General features: G+C 42.7%; 1 protein-coding gene across 4 annotated transcripts in view; it reads left to right on the top strand.

Moving 5' to 3' along the window:
• The window catches only part of LOC118391369 (roundabout homolog 2), a 232,718-nt gene that overhangs the window by 174,262 nt on the left and 33,088 nt on the right, over nucleotides 1-25,368 (top strand). For all 4 annotated transcript variants that reach the window (XM_052458013.1, XM_035782717.2, XM_035782715.2 and 1 more), the window contains exons 6-10: nucleotides 2,853-2,989; nucleotides 4,416-4,540; nucleotides 8,269-8,440; nucleotides 14,058-14,263; nucleotides 23,704-23,785. In XM_052458013.1, coding sequence (XP_052313973.1) covers nucleotides 2,853-2,989; nucleotides 4,416-4,540; nucleotides 8,269-8,440; nucleotides 14,058-14,263; nucleotides 23,704-23,785 — 722 coding nt within the window. The remainder of the gene's footprint in view (nucleotides 1-2,852; nucleotides 2,990-4,415; nucleotides 4,541-8,268; nucleotides 8,441-14,057; nucleotides 14,264-23,703; nucleotides 23,786-25,368) is intronic.

Below are 25,368 nucleotides of genomic sequence, written 5' to 3'. Positions count from 1 at the left end.
AACACAACAAAATGTAGAATAAATCAAGGGGTATGAATTATTTATGAAAGTATTCTACCCGTTCTAGCTAGACTCATAGAAACAGTCATTGTATATATATAGCTACTCTACACAAGACCTAAGCTCTAGCAATACCATATATTTAGGCCACTATTATGTATCATAATCTAATTGAAGTGGCCATCAGGACAACTGTCCAGAGCAATAATCCATTTACACAACTGGCTTTAGACATGCAGGGTAGTCTGAGGTTAGAGTCCTTAGCTTGGTGTCACAACAGGAGGACTACGCTGCCAATGGAGTCAATATGTGGTTAGGTCCACAGCATAAAACAACATTTACCATAACTCTTTGTCCCTCCCAGCAGCCGGCTTTACTCTGTTAGCCTGGCTAGTTTCACAGTAACTGAAAACACTTTCACAGTTTGCCAATGTAAAAAAATAAAAAAAATATATATGCCATTTAGCAGACGCTTTTATCCAAAGCGACTTACAGTCATGTGTGCATACATTCTACGTATGGGTGATCCCGGGAATCGAACCCACTACCCTGGCGTTACAAGTGCCATGCTCTACCAACTGAGCTACAGAAGGACCACTGTCAAATCCAATATGAAGTCTTTGACCCTATTGGGATCTGTATGAGAGGAAATATATGTTTCAGTCCATGATATACTTTCTGTGTATTTCTAAAGGAAGTACCCTGACGTAGTAGTGGTGTGGGAGAGAATTAAGATGTTGGCTTCAATCTGTGTGTTCAGCAGGATCATGTATCCGAGACAGGAAGTGGCCGTGAGGAACGTTCTCTCAGACTGGGGTAGAATAGAGTAGTGTCTGTCTGGCTGTACTTCCATCTGGCTGTCTCTCTGTCTACTCCCTGCTCACTCCTTTCTCCATCCTGCCCCCTGATTCCAGAAACATGCCCTACTTCCAGACCTGCCATTCTCTCTTTCTCTCTTTCTCTCTTTCTCTCCTTCCTTCCTTCCTTCCTTCCTTCCTTCCTTCCTTCCTTCCTTCCTTCCTTCCTTCCTTCCTTCCTTCCTTCCTTCCTTCCTTCCTTCCTTCCTTCCTTCCTTCCTTCCTTCCCGCCCTCTCTTTCCCCATCCCTCCCAGACCAGCCCTCCGGGGAGGTGTGTATGTGGGTCAGAGACGTGACGTGACTGGAGTCTTCACAAGTTTCAGACAGACACACCAACTGTCCGAACGGACAGAAAGCTCTATCGATATTCTCCCCCTCACTTTTCTCACCTCTTGTATCTGGGGCCCCACCCCCCTCATTCTGTTTCAGTGCTCTGCTCGTCTCATGTCCAGACATTATGGAAGACTGGACAGATTTACCGTCTTCTGGTCTGTCTGCTTCAGAGGCCAGAGAATGCCCCTTAGAGGGTAGAGTCCAGCTCCATAATGTTCCATGCTCTGCAGCCATGTCAAACCCTCTGCCCTTGAGGGATGAACTGGTAGACCTGCTCTGTTAGGACTGGTGTTTCCCTGAGTGATGGACTGTTGGCCCTGCTCTATTAGGACTGGTGTTTATCTGAGTGATGAACTGGTAGACCTGCTCTGTTAGGACTGGTGTTTCTCTGAGTGATGGACTGTTAGCCCTGCTCTGTTAGGACTGGTGTTTCACTGAGTGATGGACTGTTAGCCCTGCTCTGTTAGGACTGGTGTTTCTCTGAGTGATGAACTGTTAGCCCTGCTCTGTTAGGACTGGTGTTTCTCTGAGTGATGAACTGTTAGCCCTGCTCTGTTAGGACTGGTGTTTCTCTGAGTGATGAACTGTTAGCCCTGCTCTGTTAGGACTGGTGTTTCTCTGAGTGATGAACTGTTAGCCCTGCTCTGTTAGGACTGGTGTTTCTCTGAGTGATGGACTGTTAGCCCTGCTCTGTTAGGACTGGTGTTTCTCTGAGTGATGAACTGTTAGCCCTGCTCTGTTAGGACTGGTGTTTTCCTGAGTGATGAACTGTTAGCCCTGCTCTGGCTGCCTTAATCGACTTCCGCCTCATCGGATCCCGAGGAGCAGTTGTTGTGGGGGTTATCCTTGCCGGCTCTGGGATTAGACGCCTCTCTCTCTCTCTCTCTCTCTCTCTCTCTCTCTCTCTCTCTCTCTCTCTCTCTCTCTCTCTCTCTCTCTCTCTCTCTCTCTCTCTCTCTCTCTCTCTCTCTCTCTCTCTCTCTCTCTCTCTCTCTCTCTCTCTCTCTCTCTCTCTCTCTCTCTCTCTCTCTCTCTCTCTCTCTCTCTCTCTCTCTCTCTCTCTCTCTCTCTCTCTCTCTCTCTCTCTCTCTCTCTCTCACTCACTCTCTCTCTCTCTCTCTCTCTCTCTCTCTCTCTCACTCACTCACTCACTCACTCACTCACTCACTCACTCACTCACTCACTCACTCACTCACTCACTCACTCACTCACTCACTCACTCACTCACTCACTCACTCACTCACTCACTCACTCACTCACTCACTCACTCACTCACTCACTCACTCACTCACTCACTCACTCACTCATACATAGCACACACACTCCCACACACGCCACAGTGGGTGCCTCCTCTTCATAAATATTGAAATAGAGGAACAGTCAGGGTTCCAGCTGAAAGCACCTTTCATTTTACCTTGCCTTTCAGCCTTGCACAATTGCCCCCCTTTCTCCTCCTCCTCCTCTGTAGCAGAATGTAGTCTCTCTGCAGCGGGGAGTTTTAAGTGTCTCAGAAAACCTTGCTTTATTTTTCATAACAACCTTATCTCCACAGCCTATTATTTTATGTTAGCTTTACTCTAAAATGTCCCAGAAGTGGACTGCTTTTCTGGCATGCATGCTTGACTTGTGTAATGTCAACCTCTTCTCTCCTTCTTCCTCAGATATGACGTCCGTTATGAGAAGGAGGATTTCCTCCTGAGGATCAAGAAGGCATCGGCTGGCGACCAGGGCACCTTCACCTGTGTGGCTGAGAACCGTGTGGGCAAAGTGGAGGTCTCGGCTACCCTCACCATCAGGGGTGAGTATATGCTACTGTAGGAGACAGACAGACACCAGTCCTGGAGCTGTGGTAATAGTCTCAGCAGGGTGAGTCCGTGCGACTGTTATTGCCCCCCTGATGTGAGCCTGGAGCTGGGCTCAGTCCCTCTCTTTACACGCTTTACACCAGGACCTCCAGCCTCCACACAAAGATGAGCAACTTAACCAGAACCAATTGTGCTACACATCCTGCATCACTCTCTCCACTGGGATGCTAATAGAACTGGTGCAGTGAGACTCTGGTAGGGTATTTTAAGGGTATTTGAGTTGAAGAGGGTAAGGGCAGGCGAAACTCAGCTTTCTGATTTTGCCTTTGTTTGTTTGTACATAAGCACAGTGTGTCAGTGGGGATGCTATGATGTTTCCACATCTGTGACTGTGCATAAGACAATGTGAACATTGTATTACTATAAAACCCTTCCAACCCAAGATTATGCCAGGTTTATTTCCTTTACCTAAGCCCCACACCATCACCTGCCATGGTGACTGAACCCCACTCTCCTCATTCGTACCTGCTGGACTTTTGTACCCAACACCATATGTCATTCATTTCTGATTTTCATTTATTTTTCTTTCCCTCTCCTCTCCTCCTCTCCTCTCGGTCTTGTGTTTTGTCCTCACCCATCCACACCATTGTTCTTTCACCAGCTCGCCCTGTTGGTAAGTAAGACCTGATCCCATTGTGCATGTATCTCTCTCTCTCTCTCTCTCTCTCTCTCTCTCTCTCTCTCTCTCTCTCTCTCTCTCTCTCTCTCTCTCTCTCTCTCTCTCTCTCTCTCTCTCTCTCTCTCTCTCTCTCTCTCTCTCTCTCTCTCTCTCTCTCTCTCTCTCTCTCTCAACGATACACACATGCACACACACACGCAAAGGCACATGCTTAAAAGGGCTCAGTAAATGTTCCTACACTTGCATACATACACACCATTAAACGCAAAACACACATTCACACCTGATTATTTAAAATACAGTACTAATACATGCACATTTAGTTCCTTACTTTGAACCACCCAACCCTGTCCTCCTTTTAGTTGTGTTGTAAAGTTAGTTGAAAACCCTTTGTTTCTCCAACAGTATCAAGACATAGTAGTTGATATGCAGTAGTTCTGATGTAGAGACGAGAAGGGGAGAATGTGTGTTAAAGCAGCCGTGCTCATGAGTTGGTCTCATTCATGCAGGTTTGAGGCCAGCTGGAACTATGGCTTCTGTGGTCTGTTACCTGTAGTAATGGCTCTTAAGAGAGACTACTAGACAATCAATCACCTGTTGCATGTTCCCTGCAGCCTGTAGCTTGTAGCTGAAACCTGTAGCGCTCCTTGCTTAGTTTGTGTACATAAACATCATTTTATCTAAATGTGTTCCTGCTGTGCTGTGGTGACAGTTTCACATCTCTGAACTTTGACCTTCAGAGGCTCCCCTGTTTGTGGTGCGACCCCGGGACCAGATCGTGGCTGAAGGGCGCACAGCCACCTTCCCCTGTGAGACCAAGGGCAACCCCCAACCCACTGTGTTTTGGCAACGAGAGGGCAGCCAGGTAAGAAACCCTTGTTTGAATAACTGTGTTCTTGTTGAATGTCTGTGTGCTTTCATACATGAGAGTTCCCCTTAGTGTGTTGGCCTCCTCCAATGCACATAAACAAAAATAACCTTCTCCTTGTTTACCTAATTGAGACATGAAGGTTGGGTCCTGATTGGACAGTGGATAGAGCCGTGGAGCGAGAGAGGGCATTCCGGATTCCCGAGCATGGTGACAGTTACATAATGAAGTGAATCATCAGTCCACTTTGCAGGGCTCTGACCAGCAATTTATTTCACAAGAAATTACATTCATTTGCTGCATTAGTTGGTAGGCATAATGGGATCAGGCTAATGTCCTTCCCTTCCCCTCCGTTTGTCTGCTCTCAGGTAGCGGAATGGGAAAAAAATGTAATTGAAGCGAAAGAGGCAAAGACTTCAAGGCTATGTGTGAGCGGTCGTGAGGACTCACTTAACTTCAAGACCGGTAGTGCAGGGCATCATCACTGGCAGGGCTGACTGCGTCTCACCCACAATATAAATTACTGACCACTCCGAGCAGATAGAGGACCCCAACCCCTTACTACTGAATTACACAGACATTTCTAGGATAAGTGAGTGAATAGGAGGACTAAGGACTTAACATCCTAGTCAGTAATGAACACACACTGAGAATGGAAATGGAGTAAAATAGAGCAAAAGGCTTTTGATGACTGGTTTGACCTGTTGGTGCTTTTTAGTTAATGCAGTCTACTCTTGCCTTGTACATGTACCGTGCATGGGACTACACTGTAATATAACATTGTATTGCCAAGGTTGTCACTGACAGCAATTATGACTCATAACTGCACAGTACAGTTATGATTTACTATTCACTCATACTATTACAGTTTTTCTCAGTCGCTTTGGTGCATTTTTCACATCATCCCTAACATGTGCAAAATAATAAGTGCATTTCTCAGAACTATTTGTACAAACTGCAATATACAATAGATATGTTTCTAAAGCTAGTCAGTCACTAAAAATCCTTAGTACATCTCTCAAAAGTAAATATTCATGCCAATGATCATGTCAGTGTCATCAGAATGAGAAGTCATTGAGTCATTGTTCACGAACAAGGTCGTCAAAATGTTTAGGCATGTTGTCAATGTAACTGTGTACTTTGACAGTATTACCTGATGTAAACTTAGACTACAGTTTGGATGACAGTTACTGTATTGAAAATGCACAAGGCTGCACTTCTATGGCATATATCAATTTCAACAGTACTATTTACATATTACTGTATGTGGGTTATTGATTGAAAGAGACTGGACAACCCAAGGGGCACAAAGGAAAAAAAAACGAAATTAGAAAGAAACACAGGAAACCACCCCTAAGGCACAACTTTTCCCGCAGCACTGCTGTGCTGTCTCTACACATCCAGACGTTCCTGTCTGTCGGCCCACATATTCTCATCCACATCACACCGGATATTTTCCCTTCCAATGCAACGTGGTAAGAATCTTTTGGAATGCCTTATCCATCCTCTGCAGGCGTCTACTGTGATGTCCTCACATGGTGCATCCATTGCAGCCAGCAGGGTCATCTGTGTGTGTAGCTGACGATCGTACACCTTCCAGCTCCATGTTGAAAATAACTACTCAATTGGATTAAGGAATGGTGAAGAAGGTGGGAGGAATTCTATGAGCATCCTCGGGAGGGTCACAAACCATTGCCTTATGATGTTTGATCGATGGAAACTCACATTATCACAAATTACCACATACTTTGGCAAATCCTCTCTAAGCAGACCCCTCTCATCATCAGGGATGAGAGCCCTGTAGAGAGTCTCTAAAAAGTTGAGTAGATGCTGGGTGTTGTATGGCCCTATAAGGGGGATATGGGTTAGGACACCATGCTCCGAAATAGCAGCACACATGGTGATATTTCCTCCCCGTTGGCCTGGCAAATCCACAGTAGCTCTGTGACCGATGATATTCCGACCCCGCCTTCTGCATTTGGTCAGGTTGAAGCCAGCCTCATCCACGTATACAAAGTTGTGAGAGGGTTCACTTGATTCCAACTCCATTATACGCTATATCCCAGAACACACAGTTGAATTTGTTTTGGTAAGGAAGAGTGACATAAAATGTACATATATTGCATGTTCCTTCCACAGCAATGGAAATGTGTGCAGTTTATGCTTACTGTACTATGTATCACTATAAAATGTTGCTGTAAAGTAGTTACATAGATATATGTTTTACCTGTACATACTGGTACCGTAGCTCCTTAACTCTGTCCTCATTCCTTTGGAATGGTACACGGTACAGCTGTTTCATACTCATCTGGTTTCTATGCAGCACCCTGTCGATGGTTGAGATGCTAACCGTATGGATGTTTTCAAAGACATCGTTGTCTTCTATAATGGTCCTTTGTATTTCCCTGAGTCTCATGGCATTGTTTGCTCGGACCATGGTGCAAATAGCCTCCTCCTGTTGAGGTGTGAAAAGGCGTCCTCTGCCACCGGTTTGATGTTGTAAAGTGGCTGTTCTACTGGATGTCATAAGGTGAATGCACCAATTTGTAAGTCGCTCTGGATAAGAGCGTCTGCTAAATGACTTAACTGTAAATGTAATCTATGTGGGGAAATGCAGTGATGCATTGCACACTTTCACATAGACAAAAACTATGCGAACACACATTTTACTGTAAAACATACAGGTGGGTGCATGTAAAGGTGCAGTATGCATCTGTATAGAGTATATTTCTGTATGCTGTGAAATACAAGTGGACTACTGTAATATGAAGCATTGTAGGAAGTATACAGTATACTGCTTATATACAGTAACAGTGCACTGTACATTGGTGGACATACCTGTTCTCTCTTCGAAAAGTTTGAACTATTGAGGACACGGTTGATCTCCCAATATTCGGCTACACCCTTCGACCCGTCTCAGCCATTGTAAGGCCATGATTGACAACATAGTCTACAATAGTGGCCCTTATGTCATCAGATATGTGCCTATGTCCTCTTCTGCCTCTTCCTCTGTTTTGCCTTCCACCACGCATCCTTGCTCCTCTTCTTCCTCCTCTTGGCTGTTGACCCTGTTCGTTTCCTGGTCCATCCATTATTGGAAAATTGCAACTCTGGGTTGTGGTCTGTCTATATATGCTTGCCAATTGATTCCTCATGAGATGCAACTTTGAGCAATTTAGACAACTGGTTGATTGTTGGTTGAACTAACACTTTACATTCCTTCATGAGTGAGGGTCAATTTCACCTGCACGATTCATCAATTCACGTTTTTGTACAAAAGGTCTAATAGAAATGTGTAAAACTATGCTTGACAGTTTATGACAAATAGTTCAACAATTTTGCATGTAATGGCTTATGCAACGAACTAATGCCTAGATGTTTTGAGGGGTAAGACTATTCAACAGAGAACCATCTACTATATTTTGATCAACATGACATGAGCAATTGATAATGTGGAAAAAAGCTGACACTTGTACATTATCAATTGCAATTTGTTCAAAAGGAATAAGAAATTGCTTTAATGATGTGCACAAGTGACTAGATGATTTGGAATTTGTACAAGTAGTATCAAGAATTGCACTTTTGATCTAAGAAATGCACCAAAGCGACTGAGAAAAACTGTAACGTCAACATTTGGGCCTACATTGAATCTCGCCATGTTTTCTATGGAGCAGAGGACTAAACACCATGCTGTTTTTCATAATGAATCCATGTTATCTTACCAGGATCTGCTGTTCCCCAGCCAGCCAGCGCAGGGAGACAGCCGTGTGTCAGTGGCAGTGAGTGGAGAGCTGACCATCTCCTCCGTACAGCGCTCTGATGCAGGCTTCTACACCTGCCAGGCCCTCACTGTGGCCGGCAGCATCCTGGCCAAGGCTCAGCTAGAGGTGGCAGACGGTGAGAGCATATAGAGCATGCCATGCACAAACACATGTGCACACACACACACACACACACACACACACACACACACACACACACACACACACACACACACACACACACACACACACACACACACACACACACACACACACAACATACACTGGTAGATGTGGTCATATCAATGCGCACCTGCAGAGCTATCCTTGCCAACAGAATTGTGTGCCTTGCCTGAGAACAATGCACAACTAAGTGCAAGCACACACACTTGCTTGACCACATGCACTGAAGGTGCATAAATTGCATCAGAGGCTGACTGTTTAATGCTTGGCACTAGTCTTGGCTGAGATGTGCTGAATGCTGTAAGAGCTAATCGGTCAAATGCCTTCATCCATTTCATTAGCATGTCACTGTGGGAAGTTGCACCAGAGAGAGGCCATGAAAGGCTTGCAAAGAGAGAAACTGTTCAAATGAAAACTCCCTGATGGAGAGTCACATGTACACCTCTCTCCTCCTCTCAAAGAGCATCATTATCTTAAGTGCTGAGCTAGTGCCAGTTAGGAGCTGTTTACGCCTCTCTCCCTCTCTATCTCTGTCTCCATCGCTCTCTCTCTTTCTCACTCATTTCCTGGATTCCTCTCACACACATTATTGAATTAACATCTGCTAAAGGATTTTTTGGAAAGAGAACATACCTTGTCATGCGAGTTGGAAAATATGTAAATAGTGTTGCTGTATACAGTACAGAGGATTGAAGGAATGATCAAGTGGTTGAGTGTGAAAAATGCAACAAGAGCTCACGAACAAGAGCTTCAGATTCAGACACAGTGTTTTTGACGCCCTGGGTTGCTCCTAATGCTCAAATCAAGTAAATCAAATCAAATTGTATTTGTCACATCTGCCAAATACAACGGGTGTCGACTTAACTGTGAAATGCTTACTTACGAGCCCAGTGATACAGAATTTAAAAATAATAGTAAAAATAAAAAGAGTAAGACAAGAGGAATAAAATATACAAGAATAAAGCTACAGTATATACAGGGAGTACCAGATCAATGTGCAGGGAGGGGAATGAGGTATCTGAGGTAGATATGTACATGAAGGCAGGGTAAAGTGATTAGGCAGTAGGATAGATAATTATAAGACTAAAATAAAGAACAGAGTAGCAACAGCATATTTATAGATGCAGGGCGGAGGAGTCAACATCATCGAAGCGGAGGAAAACCTGAAGGCTTTTCAAAAAAAGCTACCGTTCTGGAAACGACGAACAGAGAACGATAACTTCGCAAAATTTCCCCTGATGGACGACTGTGTAAGTAAGACCGAAGATGTATCTGGAATTGGAGACATTTCTGTACCCGCGGAACTGAAGCAAGCAATTGCCACACACTTAGATGAGCTTGCAAAGTCTCTTTATATACTGTACTCTATACCATCTACTGCATCAGGCCTATGCCGTTCTGTACCATCCCTCATTCATGTATCTTTATGTACATATTTTGTATCCCTTTACACTTGTGGGTATAAGGTAGTAGTTGTGTAATTGTTAGGTGAGATTACTCGTTGGTTATTACTGCATTGTCGGAACTAGAAGCACAAGCATTTCGCTACACTCGCATTAACATCTGCTAACCATGTGTATGTGACAAATACAATTTGATTTGATTTGATACATCAATTGTCTTAAATCATTTGCACAATTGCAATCAATATATATATTTACGCTCAATGTGTCATCTGGGTCTCTGTTGAAAAGTTTGTTTCTGTTGGAGAGTGTCCGTCCTCTCTCTCTCTGTATCGTGGTTAGAATGGAAAGTTCAGAGTGACATTCATTCATGTCATTATAGGATAGAGGTTTTGGCGGTTTTCGGTCTTCGCGTTCAATGATACCGAATTCCTAGCTGCAGACTAGTAATTCGACTAGTATCAAAGACTTGTTCTTATTCTGTCAGTATCAATAGTCTAAGAGTTTAACCATGTGGTTAATAGATTCAGCCATCTACTCAAACATTGGACGTCTCGTTATCGAGGTAAGCTGGTCTGCAACCTTTGTCCTCTCGTAATTGAGGGAAACATGGTCTGTTGAGAAATTCTCAAAGTGGGGGTTTTATTCGGGAGAGCAGAAAAAGGTTGTCTCATAACGCCAGTTCCTAACTGTGCTCATGGGCGGTCCTCTGATTTAGTTAAACTCAAAAGGGAATTGGAGTTTCCTTCATTAAACAGTCCAAAATCACATGACACAATTTTACAAACAGTATCATCTTCACTCATTCATCTTATACAGCAATTAGATGTAAATCTCATATCTGAGGCTATTATATAAACAGCGTTATGGTAATGTTGTCGTATTGTCTCCCATGAGTTTCACAAAATTGTCCCTAACGGACCAGTTTGTAGCTGGATTCTTCACCGATCTTTTATACCTTCTCCAGAAGATAAATGTTCTTCGGTTCTCCAGTTCGGTGAGGTGGAAGAAATTCCTTTGTCCTCTATGAAAATTCACTCTGTCTCTATACTGTGGCCATTTTTTATTTTATTTTATTTTACCTTTATTTTACTAGGTAAGTCAGTTAACCTGTTGCGACGAGCAATCCTGTATCCGGTATCATAATTATAACCTCAAGCTCATTACCATAACGCAACGTTAACTATTCATGAAAATCGCAAATGAAATGAAATAAACATATTGGCTCTCAAGCTTAGCCTTTTGTTAACAACACTGTCATCTCAAATTTTCAAAATATGCTTTTCAACCATAGCAAAACAAGCATTTGTGTAAGGGTATTGATAGCTAGCATAGCATTAAGCCTAGCATTCAGCAGGCAACATTTTCACAAAAACAAGAAAAGCATTCAAATAAAATCATTTACCTTTGAAGAACTTTGGATGTTTTCAATGAGGAGACTCTCAGTTAGATAGCAAATGTTCAGTTTTTCCCAAAATATTATTTGTGTAGGAGAAATCGCTCCGTTTTGTTCATCACGTTTGGCTAAGAAAAAAACCTGTATCCGGGAGTGTAATTATAGCCTCAAGCTCATTACCATAACGCAACGTTAACTATTCATGAAAATCGCAAATGAAATGAAATAAATATATTGGCTCTCAAGCTTAGCCTTTTGTTAACAACACTGTCATCTCAGATTTTCTAAATATGCTTTTCAACCATAGCAAAACAAGCATTTGTGTAAGAGTATTGATAGCCTGCATAGCATTAAGCCTAGCATTCAGCAGGCAACATTTTCACAAAAACAAGAAAAGCATTCAAATAAAATCATTTACCTTTGAAGAACTTCGGATGTTTTCAATGAGGAGACTCTCAGTTAGATAGCAAATGTTCAGTTTTTCCAAAAATATTATTTGTGTAGGAGAAATCGCTCCGTTTTGTTCATCACGTTTGGCTGAGAAAAAAACCCGAAAATTCAGTCATCAAAACGCCAAACTTTTTTCCAAATGAACTCCATAATACCGACAGAAACATGGCAAACATTGTTTAGAATCAATCCTCAAGGTGTTTTTCACATATCTATTCGATGATAAGTCATTCGTGGCAGTTTGGTTTCTCCTCTCAATCATATGGAAAAATACATGCAGCTGGAGATTACGCCTGGTAAATGTAGTCTCTTATGGTCAATCTTCCAATGATATGCCTACAAATACGTCACAATGCTGCAAACACCTTGGGGAAACGACAGAAAGTGTAGGCTCGTTCCTGGCGCATTCACAGCCATATAAGGAGACATTGGAACACAGCGCCTCAAAAATCTGTCTCACTTCCTGTTTGAAGTTTCATCTTGGTTTCGCCTGTACCATTAGTTCTGTGGCACTCACAGACAATATCTTTGCAGTTTTGGAAACGTCAGAGTGCTTTCTTTCCAAAGCTTTCAATTATATGCATAGTCGAGCATCTTTTCGTGACAAAATATCTTGTTTAAAATGGGAATGTTTTTTTATCCATAAATTAAAAGAGCGCCCCCTATATCCAAGAAGTTAAGAACAAATTCTTATCTTCAATGACGGCCTAGATAATCTCCTCCGGGAGTTTATGACCTCTCTCTGACCACAACAGCCTGGGTGTAGGAGACAGGGAGAGGGGGATGGGGCTTGCTGTACCCAAAGAGGACAACGTCATGACACCATTGAGCAGTAGACTGTATCACTATGACATCCACATGGTGACTACAGTAGTATCAAATACCAATATTACAAGTTATTTCTCGTGTTGGATGTTATCCTACTCTAAATAAAATCAAGTAGGTTTGAACAAATTGCCCAATTTAGCTACCGCCAGCGACATGTTATGCTGCTACCCGGTGGGAGGCAACTGCTGGCCAGTGGGAAGCAGCTCACGTCGGCAGCACTAGCCTCTAAGCCCAACCATATTGCATTGCTCGGGGAGACCTGTTGCCCGGAAAAAAGATGCTAGCAAGCGCCTCAATAGAACACTGTTGCACTGGTCATTCGCAACTTCTTGTCATTATGTTAGCTAATTGGCATGCCACGGTGACATCCAGATGTCGACCGCAATACTACAAATTATTTCTTCCTCGACCATCAAATAAACATCACTTTCTTTTATATGTTTTAACTAGCGCCATACTGCTGTTGTTGCCAGCTTAAACTAGTATGCTGGGAAGTTCTCATCAAGACCACTGACTGAAGCGAATCCATTAATCTACTCCACTTTCAGCTGTGTGACATACGTCATCAATTTGGGCACCAGGCGTATCCATATATACTTTCCCATTCCACCGCCGCTATCCACAACGCCTTAGCAAACCCAAGCCTACTTGATCGTAATAACGCTCACTCTTGCCTCTATTGGCCGGTTTCGAAGGCATTTACAGATGTTCTCAGGACATGGACAGACAATCCATTTTGAGCGAAAATTGTCGGGGAAAATGATGCAAGAAAGAAGTCATCTTTTGTTATAGCATCTGATAACAGTTAAATAATATTTTCTGAGTCTAGCAATTGTTCAATATTAATCATACAATGCGGTGCTGACAATTATTACGTATACAGTGGGTATAGTATAAAAGTCTCACTCTATAAGTCTGGTGTCTGATTGGTTTCTCTGCATTTCTGGTTTAGTGACTGTCCTCTGAGTCTGAAGGAGCTGTGATAGAATTTTAGAGCTCTAGAACCTGGTGCAAATACTCTGTCTGAGTTGAGACTAACAGCACTGATAAGCAGGGGAAGAAGAGACAGTATTAAAAGATTGAACACCCCAGAAATGCAGTGGCTTGTTTCTTGTCTGGGGGAGGGTGCTGTGAGGTGCAGCGGTGAGTCAGAAGAAGAAGAGAAGGAGGAAGAGAAGGAAGGAGGGAGGGTGTGAATGTGTTGTGAGGAAGGCAGGGTAATTAGCGCCGTAGGCGAGCCATCGTTATTCTGCACCTTGTAAATAGAGCCCTATGGTGTGATGTGGTGCCATTAGCACACACTATCAGAAACCTGCAAACGACCCCCAAAACAGGTACCCCCTATCACAACAGATACATCAAGAAGACCTTGCGTCTCCAATGATAAATTAATTCACGTTTATGGGGTCAAATTTGTAATTTAGTATAGCACTAAACTGTAATTCATAGTTTGTGTTTCATTGTTTTCATTGTGATTCCTTGTTTTTCTCCAGCCTCAAAGGACCGCCCCCCGCCCATCATCCGGCAGGGCCCGTCCAACCAGACGCAGGCTGTTGGGGGTGTGGCCCTGCTGAGGTGCCAGGCGTCAGGGGACCCGGAGCCCACCGTTACCTGGCTGAAGGACGGCCTCAGTCTGCTGGGGAAGGACCTTCGCATGTCCCTGCTGGAGCCTGGCAGCCTGCAGATCCAAAGCACCAGGGTGGGTTTATAGGAATGATGCTGTACAAACACAATACACACAGTCACAGCAGCAAGCCTCCACACTGTGTTCACTCATGATTGATTTGGCCATGAGTCTGCCTGCCATAGTGACTGGTTGTTAAGGTTTGTTAAGGTTTGTGTGTGTGTTTGTCGCTCAGTATGTGTGCGTGTGCACGTGTGTTTATGCGCTTGCCTCTCATATTGCTTGTGAGAGAGAGGAGAGAAAAAATTCCCATCTGATGTCAGTGAGATGTAATTCAAATGGACAAGTGCAGGCAGGTTGCCTTTAAAGATGAATAGAGGTTATTGATTTTTATAAGTCATTTAAAACTGTCATTTAGAGCCATTCGCCTCGGCAGCATTTAGAGATGCTCTAACCCAAGGACAGTGATTGGGGGGAATGCAAGCATGTAAGGGACAGATCGAAATTGACAAATAACAATATGTAAAAACACATCCCTCCCTACCTTGTAGGCTTACCCAGTATCGAATCTCTGAATTTCATTAAACATTTTGGTGTTTTGTACCAGATGTCTCTTTCCATTCATGAAATTGCCTCTGCACAGTTTGGATTGATTGATTGATTGAAAGTTAAAAATATACATACATTGCATTTGGAAAGTAGTCAGACACCTTCACTTTTCCACAGTTTTTTACGTTACAGCCTTATTCAAAAATTGATTAAATGTTTATTTTCCTCATAATTCTAAACACAATACCGCACGATGACAAAGTGAAAACAGGTTTTTATACATTTTTGCAAATGTATTAAAATGAAAAACAGAAATACCTTATTTACACAAGTATTCAGACTCTTTGCGATGAGACTTGACATTGAGCTCAGGTGCATCCTGTTTCCATTGATCCTCCTTGAGATGTTTCTACAACTTTATTGGAGTCCACCTGTGGTAAATTCAATTGATTGGACATGATTTGGAAAGGTACACTCCTGTCTATAAAAGGTCCCATTTGACAGTGCATGTCAGAGCAAAAACCAAGCCATGAGGTCAAAGGACTTGTCCGTATAGCCCCGAGACGAGACTGAGTCAAGGTACAGGGAAAGGTACCAAAACATTTCTGCAGCAGTGAACCATTGGCCTTCATCATTGTTAAATGGAAGAAGTTTGGAACCACCAAGACTCATCTTAGAGCTGTCCGCCCGGCTAAACGGAGTAATCAGGGGAGAAGGGCCTTGGTCAGGGAGGTGACCAAGAACCCAATGGTCACTCTGATAGAGCTCTAGAGTTCCTCTGTGGAAATGGAAGAACCTTCCAAAAGGACAACCATTTCTGCTGCACTCCACCAATCAGGCCTTTATTGTAGAGTGGCCAGATGGAAGGCACATGACAGCCCACTTGGAGTTTGCCAAAAGGACTCTCAGACTATGAGAAACAAAATTCTCTGGTCTGATGAAACCAAGATTGAACTCTTTGGCCTGAATACCAAGTGTTACGTCTGGAGTAAACTTGGCACCATCCCTTTGTTGAAGCATGGTCTTGGCAGAATCATGCTGTGGGGATGTTTTTCAGTGGCAGGGACTGGGAGACTAGTCGGGATCAAGGGAAAGATAAACAGAACAAAGTACTGAGAGATCCATAATAATAACCTGCTCAGGACCTCAGACTGGGGAGAAAGTTCACATTTTAACAGGACAAAAACCCTAAGCACACAGCCAAAACAACACAGGAGTGGCTTCGGGACAAGTCTCTGAATGTCTTTGAGTGACCCAGCCAGAGGCTGGACTTGATCCAGATCTAGTATCTCTGGAGAGACCTGAAAATAGCTGTGCAGCGACGCTCAGCATCCAACCTGCCAGAGCTTGAGAGGGTCTGCAGGAGAATGGGAGAAACTCCTCAAATACAGGTATGCCAAGCTTGTAGCGTCATACTCAAGGTCTGCAGAAGAATGGGAGAAACTCCTCAAATACAGGTATGCCAGGCTTGTAGCGTCATACTCAAGTTCTGCAGAAGAATGGGAGAAACTCCTCAAATACAGGTATGCCAGGCTTGTAGCGTCATACTCAAGGTCTGCAGAAGAATGGGAGAAACTCCTCAAATACAGGTATGCCAAGCTTGTAGCGTCATACTCAAGGTCTGCAGAAGAATGGGAGAAACTCCTCAAATACAGGTATGCCAAGCTTGTAGCGTCATACTCAAGGTCTGCAGAAGAATGGGATGTTTTTGCTTTGTCATTATGGGGTATTGTATGTAGATTGATGAGGGAAACAATATTTAATCAATTTTAGAATAAGGCTGTAACGTAACAAAATGTGGAAAAAGTCAAGGGGTCTGAATACTTTCTGAATACAGAAATCATTTTTAAAGTGACTGGGATTGCACAATATAGTCAGGGACTTATTTCCATTGTGGTCACTACATTTGCTGCGGCACTTGCTGCAGAAATATAAGGAATGAATGCATGCCCAATTTACACTTCTCTATCTGGCTTTTGGGCGTCACCTTATTTTTTAACATTTATTGAATAACGGCACAATCATTTGGGCTTGGGCTCATAACATTATTTAATGTATGACTCATCAGCCTCAGGTAGCGTCAGACTTGAATTTTCATGCCGATCAAAGCTCTAATCAAATCCAGACATACAGGTATTAATATCCTTTAGAATGGCACTTCCGGTTTGGGCGGGAAATACCGGTTTACCCAGGAGAAAAGTGGTTATTCTCGAGGTGGAACATTTTGTAAAATACCAGGACAATATTCAAACCTAGTCTGTAGCTTCTTTTATAGATGTTTGGGGTTGCTGGTGAACCATGATGTGCAGGCATAAATTAAGTGACACTGGAATAGTACACCGTCTTTACGGTGTCTATAGGTCTCCATCTAATTGACGACAGATTTTCATGTGAATATTCTAAAATATGCATCAAAACAATATGCATATTTCAGGGTTTCCTTTAGAGGAAAATGTGTCGCCTGACAACGTGACTGGGAAGCATTTAATTTACTAGACATTTGAGAAATTTACCGGACATCCATTTGCATTCAGATCCGAATTGGCGGAGCCAGCGCCATCAATAAATGAGGGTTATTGGCCAAATGTCCCTAAAAACAGCTTATATCAAACATTATTCCTTATGTTTCGATGTGTAGCATATGCAACATATATTTAATTGGTTTTTATTGGACTTCTTTCCTAAAAAATAAAATAAAAATAATTGTCCACCTCACAATTCAGCTGTCAGAGATTTGAGCACTAAATGCATCAGGGCATTGCATGCATAGGCCTATAGGCTTAGGTGTCCACAAAATATATAGAGCCTATTTAATAAGGAAGTGATGCGTGGGCCTAGCCCCAGAGAGATAGAGACAGATATGCTGGTGGCATGCTATGACACTGGCATGCATTTCTTTATATCAGATGGCTAGATAGTACAGATGTACAGAAGGAGGCTAATTTATTCTTTTTCAATCAGAATATCTGGTATAAAGCCTTGTTTTATTAGATTATAGTAGTAACTCTAGTAGGCATGTAACATTCTTCCTCACCTCAAGTTCTACTGTTGGAGTCAGTTGAAGTGCCAGTGCACACTGCCTTCATATCATGTGCTTGCAGTGGCTAAAGCTTAATATCAGTTACACCAAAACTTCACTAAAGTTTATTATTTACAATCATGTCAAAAGTATTTTAAGCCATTGTTTACAGGGAAAATACGAGCAGGAAAATACAGTGTTAAAGTTGGAACTTAATTTGGTTTAAAACTTTACAGAAGTTTTGAACAGGCTATATTGCAGCAATTACCAACAAAGGCAAGTGCCTACCATACCCAACAAAGGCAAGTGCCTACCATACCCAACAAAGGCAAGTGCCTACCATACCCAACAAAGGCAAGTGCCTACCATACCCAACAAAGGCAAGTGCCTACCATACCCAACAAAGGCAAGTGCCTACCATACCCAACAAAGGCAAGTGCCTACCATACCCAACAAAGGCAAGTGCCTACCATACCCAACAAAGGCAAGTGCCTACCATACCCAACAAAGGCAAGTGCCTACCATACCCAACAAAGGCAAGTGCCTACCATACCCAACAAAGGCAAGTGCCTACCATACCCAACAAAGGCAAGTGCCTACCATACCCAACAAATGACAGAAAAAAAGTCAAATGTTATTTATATTAAAACAGGCCTACTTATAACCTTAAGCACACAATTAAAAAGACAGATGTAATTTTAGCCAATGTAAATGTCTCCACATTTTTAAACAAAACAGGTTTTTAATATTTAAAGAACTGGTTTTGAATAATAAATAAGCTTATAAAAATAACAATTATATACAGTAATACTAATAAAGATAAAACAAATTACTATAGAGCTCCAAAATGCTGCATTCTTCAGATCTACAATATTAAAATGTACATTAAATTCCCCTCATAAGCTTTTCACTATACTGTAGGCATACTCTTTTTCTTCTTTTGTTTTACTTCAATGAAAAAGGCCTTCATCTTCACAATCAACAGTAGCCTAGGCCAATAAAATCTGTGTGTAAATACGTAGTGCACATACAAAATATATGTTGGGTTTAAATTGCTATGTACCTAATAAAAAATACAAGTTTAAAGGGTTTCCTTTGCATTTTCAACTCTACTGATGGTTTTGTCACAGAAATGTTGCGTAGGTATAGCGAATGTGCCCACCGGTATTGGCACATGCGCTCTAGTCAACAGCTTGCAGATACAGTGCAGGTATAGCCTACTACATGATGATATTATTATGGACAAAGTGTGAGATTATTTTTATTTGTCAAACGGCAGCCAAGCATCAATCATCATGTCACCTGAATAAGACCCTCAATATCTATTGAAAGGAGCATCAACCTTATCAATGTGCACTTTCACCACCCTGTGAAGTTCATCAGAACTTATTTCATCTGTAGCCTAATAAACTGCATACTTTCCTATGATGTGTTGACATTTTTTACTCGCATAAACAATTTGGATGGAAACCTGGTTAATGTCAAGCTATTTTGAGGATGCTGGAATTATATTTTGCATGCCTACAGGAAACTTTTGAATTAGCATAATTTGATGGCATATTGTGACTGGTTGTGTTTATATATAAAAAATATATATATATAAATATTTAGGCTATATTGAAGCATTCGTTTCTAGGTGTGCAAGGAATAGCTGCATGGATTGGAGAGGAGGCAGAGAGTGTGTTGAACTGGGCCTGCTGGGAGAATATGTGGCCACATTACTATAGGAAGACTTGGAAGAATGATGATCTGCAACAGATTGCTCATTCAGTATCAGAAGTTTAAAAAAATACAGCAAGACTGGCCTGCTACATTGTGTTTATAGACCTAATAAACTGCCAAGAGTAGACCCAAAACAACTTTGAAACATTGAAATCACAGGGCTTTTGCGCCAATATTCAAATTACATTTTCACTGCAACCTAGAGTAGGCTAGAATGTTGTAGTCACTGGAAAACAATAATGCAAGTTTCCATTGCATTGTGGGGTGGTAGGCTAGTCTAGGTAGCATCATTGCATTGTCCCTAAACAACATCAATAGGGTAATTGTTTTAGCTGTGTGTCTCATGTCTCTACTGCCTATCAGCTATTCCTATTTGTTCTTGTCGATTCATATAAAAAGTGTATGCAGCTTTGAATGTTTTTATGTGTGGTATGATTTCTAGTTAGCCTATTGCAGATCTGGACAAACGATCCACCTACCACTATTGTCACTATAAATGGTGGATCTACGGCATACAAGACCGTTAGGTTTACTATACTGTGGTATAGTAAAAGTTAGCACATGGAATAGCGTACTGCATAAGGGGAGTACCAACACACAGTGATTTTGGGGCGGTGCACGCAAGCAGGTGAGGAAATGTGGCTAGGATGGAAGAAATGATGGAGTAAAACTTGTAAAAGAGCAGTTGTAAAAAAACAGCAACCACACAACCCTTCCCAAACCCCCCAAAAACGTTTGACAACCCTCTCCTATTTTGGAGAGAGAGAGAGAACAAGGGAGAGAGAGAGGGGAACAAGGGAGAGAGAGAGGGGAACAAGGGAGAGAGAGAGGGGAACAAGGGAGAGAGAGAGAGAGGAAACAAGGGAGAGAGAGAGAGCAGGAACAAAGGAGAGAGAGAGAGAGCGGGAACAAGGGAGAGCGAGAGAGAGACTGTGTAAGGGAGCAGCCCCAGTATTTAAGAGGCCAACGTTAAATAGATGATCATGTCCCTGTTTCACTGTGTCTTATCTGTACTGATGATGGTAGGGCTGAGGATGTGGGAGGCTGACTAGTACTAAGCGATTTTGTTTTTTCTATAACTTCAGCACTTTCAGCACATCTTCCCTCGCCCTGTCTTCTTGTTGTCACCCACTCCCTCTCTCCCTGGGTGTGAATCAGGCCAGTGGAGGTTAATGCATTTTTTGTGTACTGCTGCCTACCCTTTCAATAGCAGAGGTTGACAAAAGGGCTGTGAAGGCCAACTGGGATCAAGGTTGGACTGGAAAGACCAATGGAGCCAACAAGCATCACCACCAAACAATATTACTACTATCAAAAAGGCACACTGGTTTTAATGAGCATACAGTGCCGTCACTGGTATAACTCAGTTTCTCTGGACTCCCCTGCAAGGTCTGGACCCCCCTTTAAATAAATAAAAACATTTAAGTATAGACTACTGATCACTGTCCATAGTGCTGAAATTGTGACGTCTATGCGGCTGCATGCCTATCGATGATAGGCTTTCTGTGATGCCATGGCTTAGCTTAGCTTTAGCTAATAGATACATGTTTATTGGTAGGCCTATTTGGTCGGCATTTTCTCATATTAAGCCTAACATTTCATGAAGGTCTATATGGTATCACAATGCTGCAATTTTTATACAGCCGGCTGGTGGCAAATTCAAACATTGCAGATTGTAAAATAAATGTTTGATGCAACAGCATACTAATCAGCTAGATTTTTTTTAACTGTCCCGTATAGGCTACCTGAACCTGAATGACATGAGCCGTCCTCGCTCTCTCTAGCAAATAGCCAAACAATGAGGAAAAAAGTAGTCGGCTTAAGGACAAATTCAGCCACTTTTTATTGTTGAACTCAGTGGGTTTTGTCTGGCTATTGGGCTGCAATATTCAAGGTCAATTAAATCAAATTAAATTAAATCCAACTTGAGAGACTCCCCTGATCTTCTGAATTCTCCTTTTTTTGTGAGCAAATGTTTCCACCACTGCCTGTAGGCCCAGGTCGCGGAACCGACGGTTTTATATATTGAGTATTACCAACCTAGACAGTCTTTTCTGAGACATTGCTCTGCACACAATTTAAATGTAGCCTTGAATGATGCATGCCAAGATATAACACAGATAAGGGACTGTTGATATTGCAACCACACAATTTAAGCGTTTGTTCACTAGTATGAACGAAATCGCAAACAGCTTTTTTTAGTTCAAGCCCCAAGAACTGTTGTCTGCTAAAGATGATAATCTGTTTGCATCTGTCAATTTATTGGTTGCCCAATATTCAGACGAGCTGTCCCCAGAGCTTCCTATACAGTGAATCTCTTTCCGTAATGTGTTGAGGCTGGCAATTAAGGAGAATGAGAGGAATAATTAAAGATGTTACAGAACTGCTGTATTTCAAGCTCAACTCCCTTCTGCCCAGTTTCCCTGATGTTGCTAAGGCAATCAAACTGTTTTTACCATTCCTGTAACTGTCGCTTCTGTGAAGAGATCATTTTCTCATTTAAAACCTATTAATAACTACCTAAGAACCATTCGGCTCTCGGTCTGATATGTGCTTTTGAACAACTGAGTAAGCTCCACTCATTGCACTGGCGCCATCGTAGATTTTACCATTTGTTCACTGATATCCCCTCATACTTATAATCAGTTTATTTTAAATGTTTCATTCACATTCCTGAAGCACAAGAAACAAACACTTAGCCTCCAAGCACATACGTAAATTAAAACGTTTTATGAATTACTTTTTGGAGGGTTAATGTCAATGGATTTTTTCCCAAATTTTGTTCTGTTACAAGGTGGGGTTAAAATGTATTTCATTGTAAAAAAAAAAAAAAAAAAAAAACTTTTTCAAGTATTGCCATAGATTTCAAGCCAATTTAAGTTAAAACTGTAACTAGGCCACTCAGGAACATTAATTGTCATCTTGGTAAGCAACTCCAGTGTACATTTGGCCTTATGTTTTAGGTTATTGTCCTGCTGAAAGGTGAATTTGTCTCCCAGTGTCTGTTGGAAAGCAGACTGAACCAGGTTTTCCTCTAGGATTTAGCCTGTGCTGAGCTCTATTCAGTTGATTTCTTTAAAACAAAAACACCTTAGTCCTCGCCGATGACAAGCATACCCACAACATGGTGCAGCCACCACCATGCTTAAAAATATGAAGAGTGGTACTCGGTGATGATTTACCCCAAATATAATGCGTGGTATTTAGGAAATAAAGTTATTTTCTCTGCCCCATTTTTGCAGTTTTACTTTAGTGCCTTATTGCAAACCGGATGCATGTTTTGGAATATTTTTATTCTGTACAGGCTTCCTTCTTTTCACTCTTTTAGGTCATTTAGGTTAGTATTGTGGAGTAACTACAATGTTGACCCATCCACAGTTTTCTCCTATCACAGCCATTAAACTCTGACTGTTTTAAAGTCACCATTGGCCGTATTGTGAAATCCCTGAGAGGATTCCTTCCTCTCCGGCTGCTGAGTCAGGAAGGCCCTCTGTGTCTTTGTAGTGACTGGGTGTATTTTTACACCAACCAAAGTGTAATTAATAACTTCAGCTCAAAGGGATATTCAATGTCTGCTTTTTTACCAGTCTACCCTTTTTGCGAGGCATTTAAAAACCTCCCTGATCTTTTTTGTTGAATCTGTGTTTGAAGTTCACTGCTCAACTGAGGGACCTTACAGGTAATTGTATGTGTGGGGTAAAGAGATGAGGCAGTCATAAAAAAATAATGTTTAATACTATTAATGGACACAAGGTCCATGAAACTTATGTGACTTGTTAAGCACATTTTTACTTTTGAACTTATTTAGGCTTGCCATAACAAAGGGGTGAATGCATATTGACTCAAGACATTTCAGCATTTAATTTTTTATTCATTTGTAATTCAACTTTGGCATTATGGGGTATTGTGTGTTGGCCAATGACACAAAATCTAAATTTGATCTATTTTAAATTCAGGCTGTAACATTACAAGGGGTGTGAATAATTTCTGAAGGCACTGTACTCTATATAAAAAAAAGTTTCTTTCCAAACTGTTATTATTTGAGAAGTTGATTGATTTGTTCATCAGCTGAATGTTTGGTTGGTCAGTTGTATGATCAGTTTTAGGGATGCATGTTTGGTTGTTTCTCTTTAAAGAAATAAATATGAAGACAGTTGTTTTATTGTCAACTGTCTGGTCAGTGTATGTTCTGATGTGTTCTGATGTGTTCCTTTGTCCTCCTCAGCTATCTGACTCTGGGCTGTACACCTGTGTGGCCACCAGCTCCAGTGGGGAGACCTCATGGAGTGCCTTCCTGGATGTCAGAGGTATAGTAACAATGTGTCCATTTTATTCTAGAACCGAAAAGGGTTATTTGACTGTCCCCGTAGGAGAACGCTTATAACCATTTTGGGTTCCATGTAGAACCTTTTCCACAGATGTAACGGTTCTCTTGGTGTGAAGGAGAGTCAGACCAAAATGCAGCGTGTAGATTGCGATCCATGTTTTAATAAACAAACGTAACACAAATCTAAATACAAACACTACAAAAAACAATAAACGTAACGAAAACCGAAACAGCCTATACTTGTGTACACTAACACATAGACAGGAACAAGGACACTAAGGACAATCACCCACCAAACCCACAAAGAATATGGCTGCCTAAATATGGTTCCCAATCAGAGACAACGATAAACACCTGCCTCTGATTGAGAACCACTTCAGACAGCCATAGACTTAACTAGAACACCCCTAAGCTACAATCCCAATACATACACACCACATACAAAAACCCATGTCACACCCTGGCCTGACCAAATAAATGAAGATAAACACAAAATACTTCGACCAGGGCGTGACAGAACCCCCCCTAAAGTGCAGACTCCCGAACGCACCTCAAAACAATAGGGAGGGTCCGGGTGGGCGTCTGTCCATGGTGGCGGCTCCGGCCCGGGACTGAGGGGAAGCTCGGGACTGAGGGGAAGCTCGGGACTGAGGGGAAGCTCGGGACTGAGGGGAAGCTCGGGAGTGAAAGGAAGCTCGGGAGTCAAAGGAAGCTCGGGAGTGAAAGGAAGCTCGGGAGTGAAAGGAAGCTCGGGAGTGAAAGGAAGCTCGGGAGTGAAAGGAAGCTCGGGAGTGAAAGGAAGCTCGGGAGTGAAAGGAAGCTCGGGAGTGAAAGGAAGCTCGGGAGTGAAAGGAAGCTCAGGAGTGAGAGGAAGCTCAGGCAGGTTGATGGATCTACCAGATCCTGGCTGGCTGGTGGTTTCGGCAGATCCTGGCTTACTGGCAGATCCTGGCTGACTGGCGGATCCTGGCCGACTGGCGGATCCTGGCCGACTGGCGGATCCTGGCCGACTGGCAGTTCTGGAAGATCCCGGCTGACTGGCGGATCTGGAAGAGTCTGGTTGACTGGCGGATCTGGAAGAGTCTGGTTGACTGGCGGATCTGGAAGAGTCTGGCTGACTGGCGGATCTGGAAGAGTCTGGCTGACTGGCGGATCTGGAAGAGTCTGGCTGACTGGCGGATCTGGAAGAGTCTGGCTGACTGGCGGATCTGGAAGAGTCTGGCTGACTGGCGGATCTGGAAGCGTCTGGCTGACTGGCAGATCTGGAAGAGTCTGGCTGACTGGCGGATCTGGAAGAGTCTGGCTGACTGGCGGATCTGGAAGAGTCTGGTTGACTGGAAGATCTGGAAGAGTCTGGTTGACTGGCGGATCCTGGCAGACTGAAAGATCTGGCGGCTTCTTACAGACTAGCAGCTCCTTGCAGACTGGCAGCTCCTTGCAGACTGGCAGCTCCTTGCAGACTGGCAGCTCCTTGCAGACTGGCAGCTCCTTGCAGACTGGCAGCTCCTTGCAGACTGACAGCTCTGGCTGCTCCATGCAGACTGACATCTCTGGCTGCTCCAT

Source organism: Oncorhynchus keta, chromosome 12, assembly GCF_023373465.1.
Source record: "Oncorhynchus keta strain PuntledgeMale-10-30-2019 chromosome 12, Oket_V2, whole genome shotgun sequence".
NCBI classification, from domain to species: Eukaryota; Metazoa; Chordata; class Actinopteri; order Salmoniformes; family Salmonidae; genus Oncorhynchus; species Oncorhynchus keta.
The sequence above is the reverse complement of the archived record's forward strand: the minus strand, read 5'-3'. Positions and strand labels throughout refer to the sequence as shown.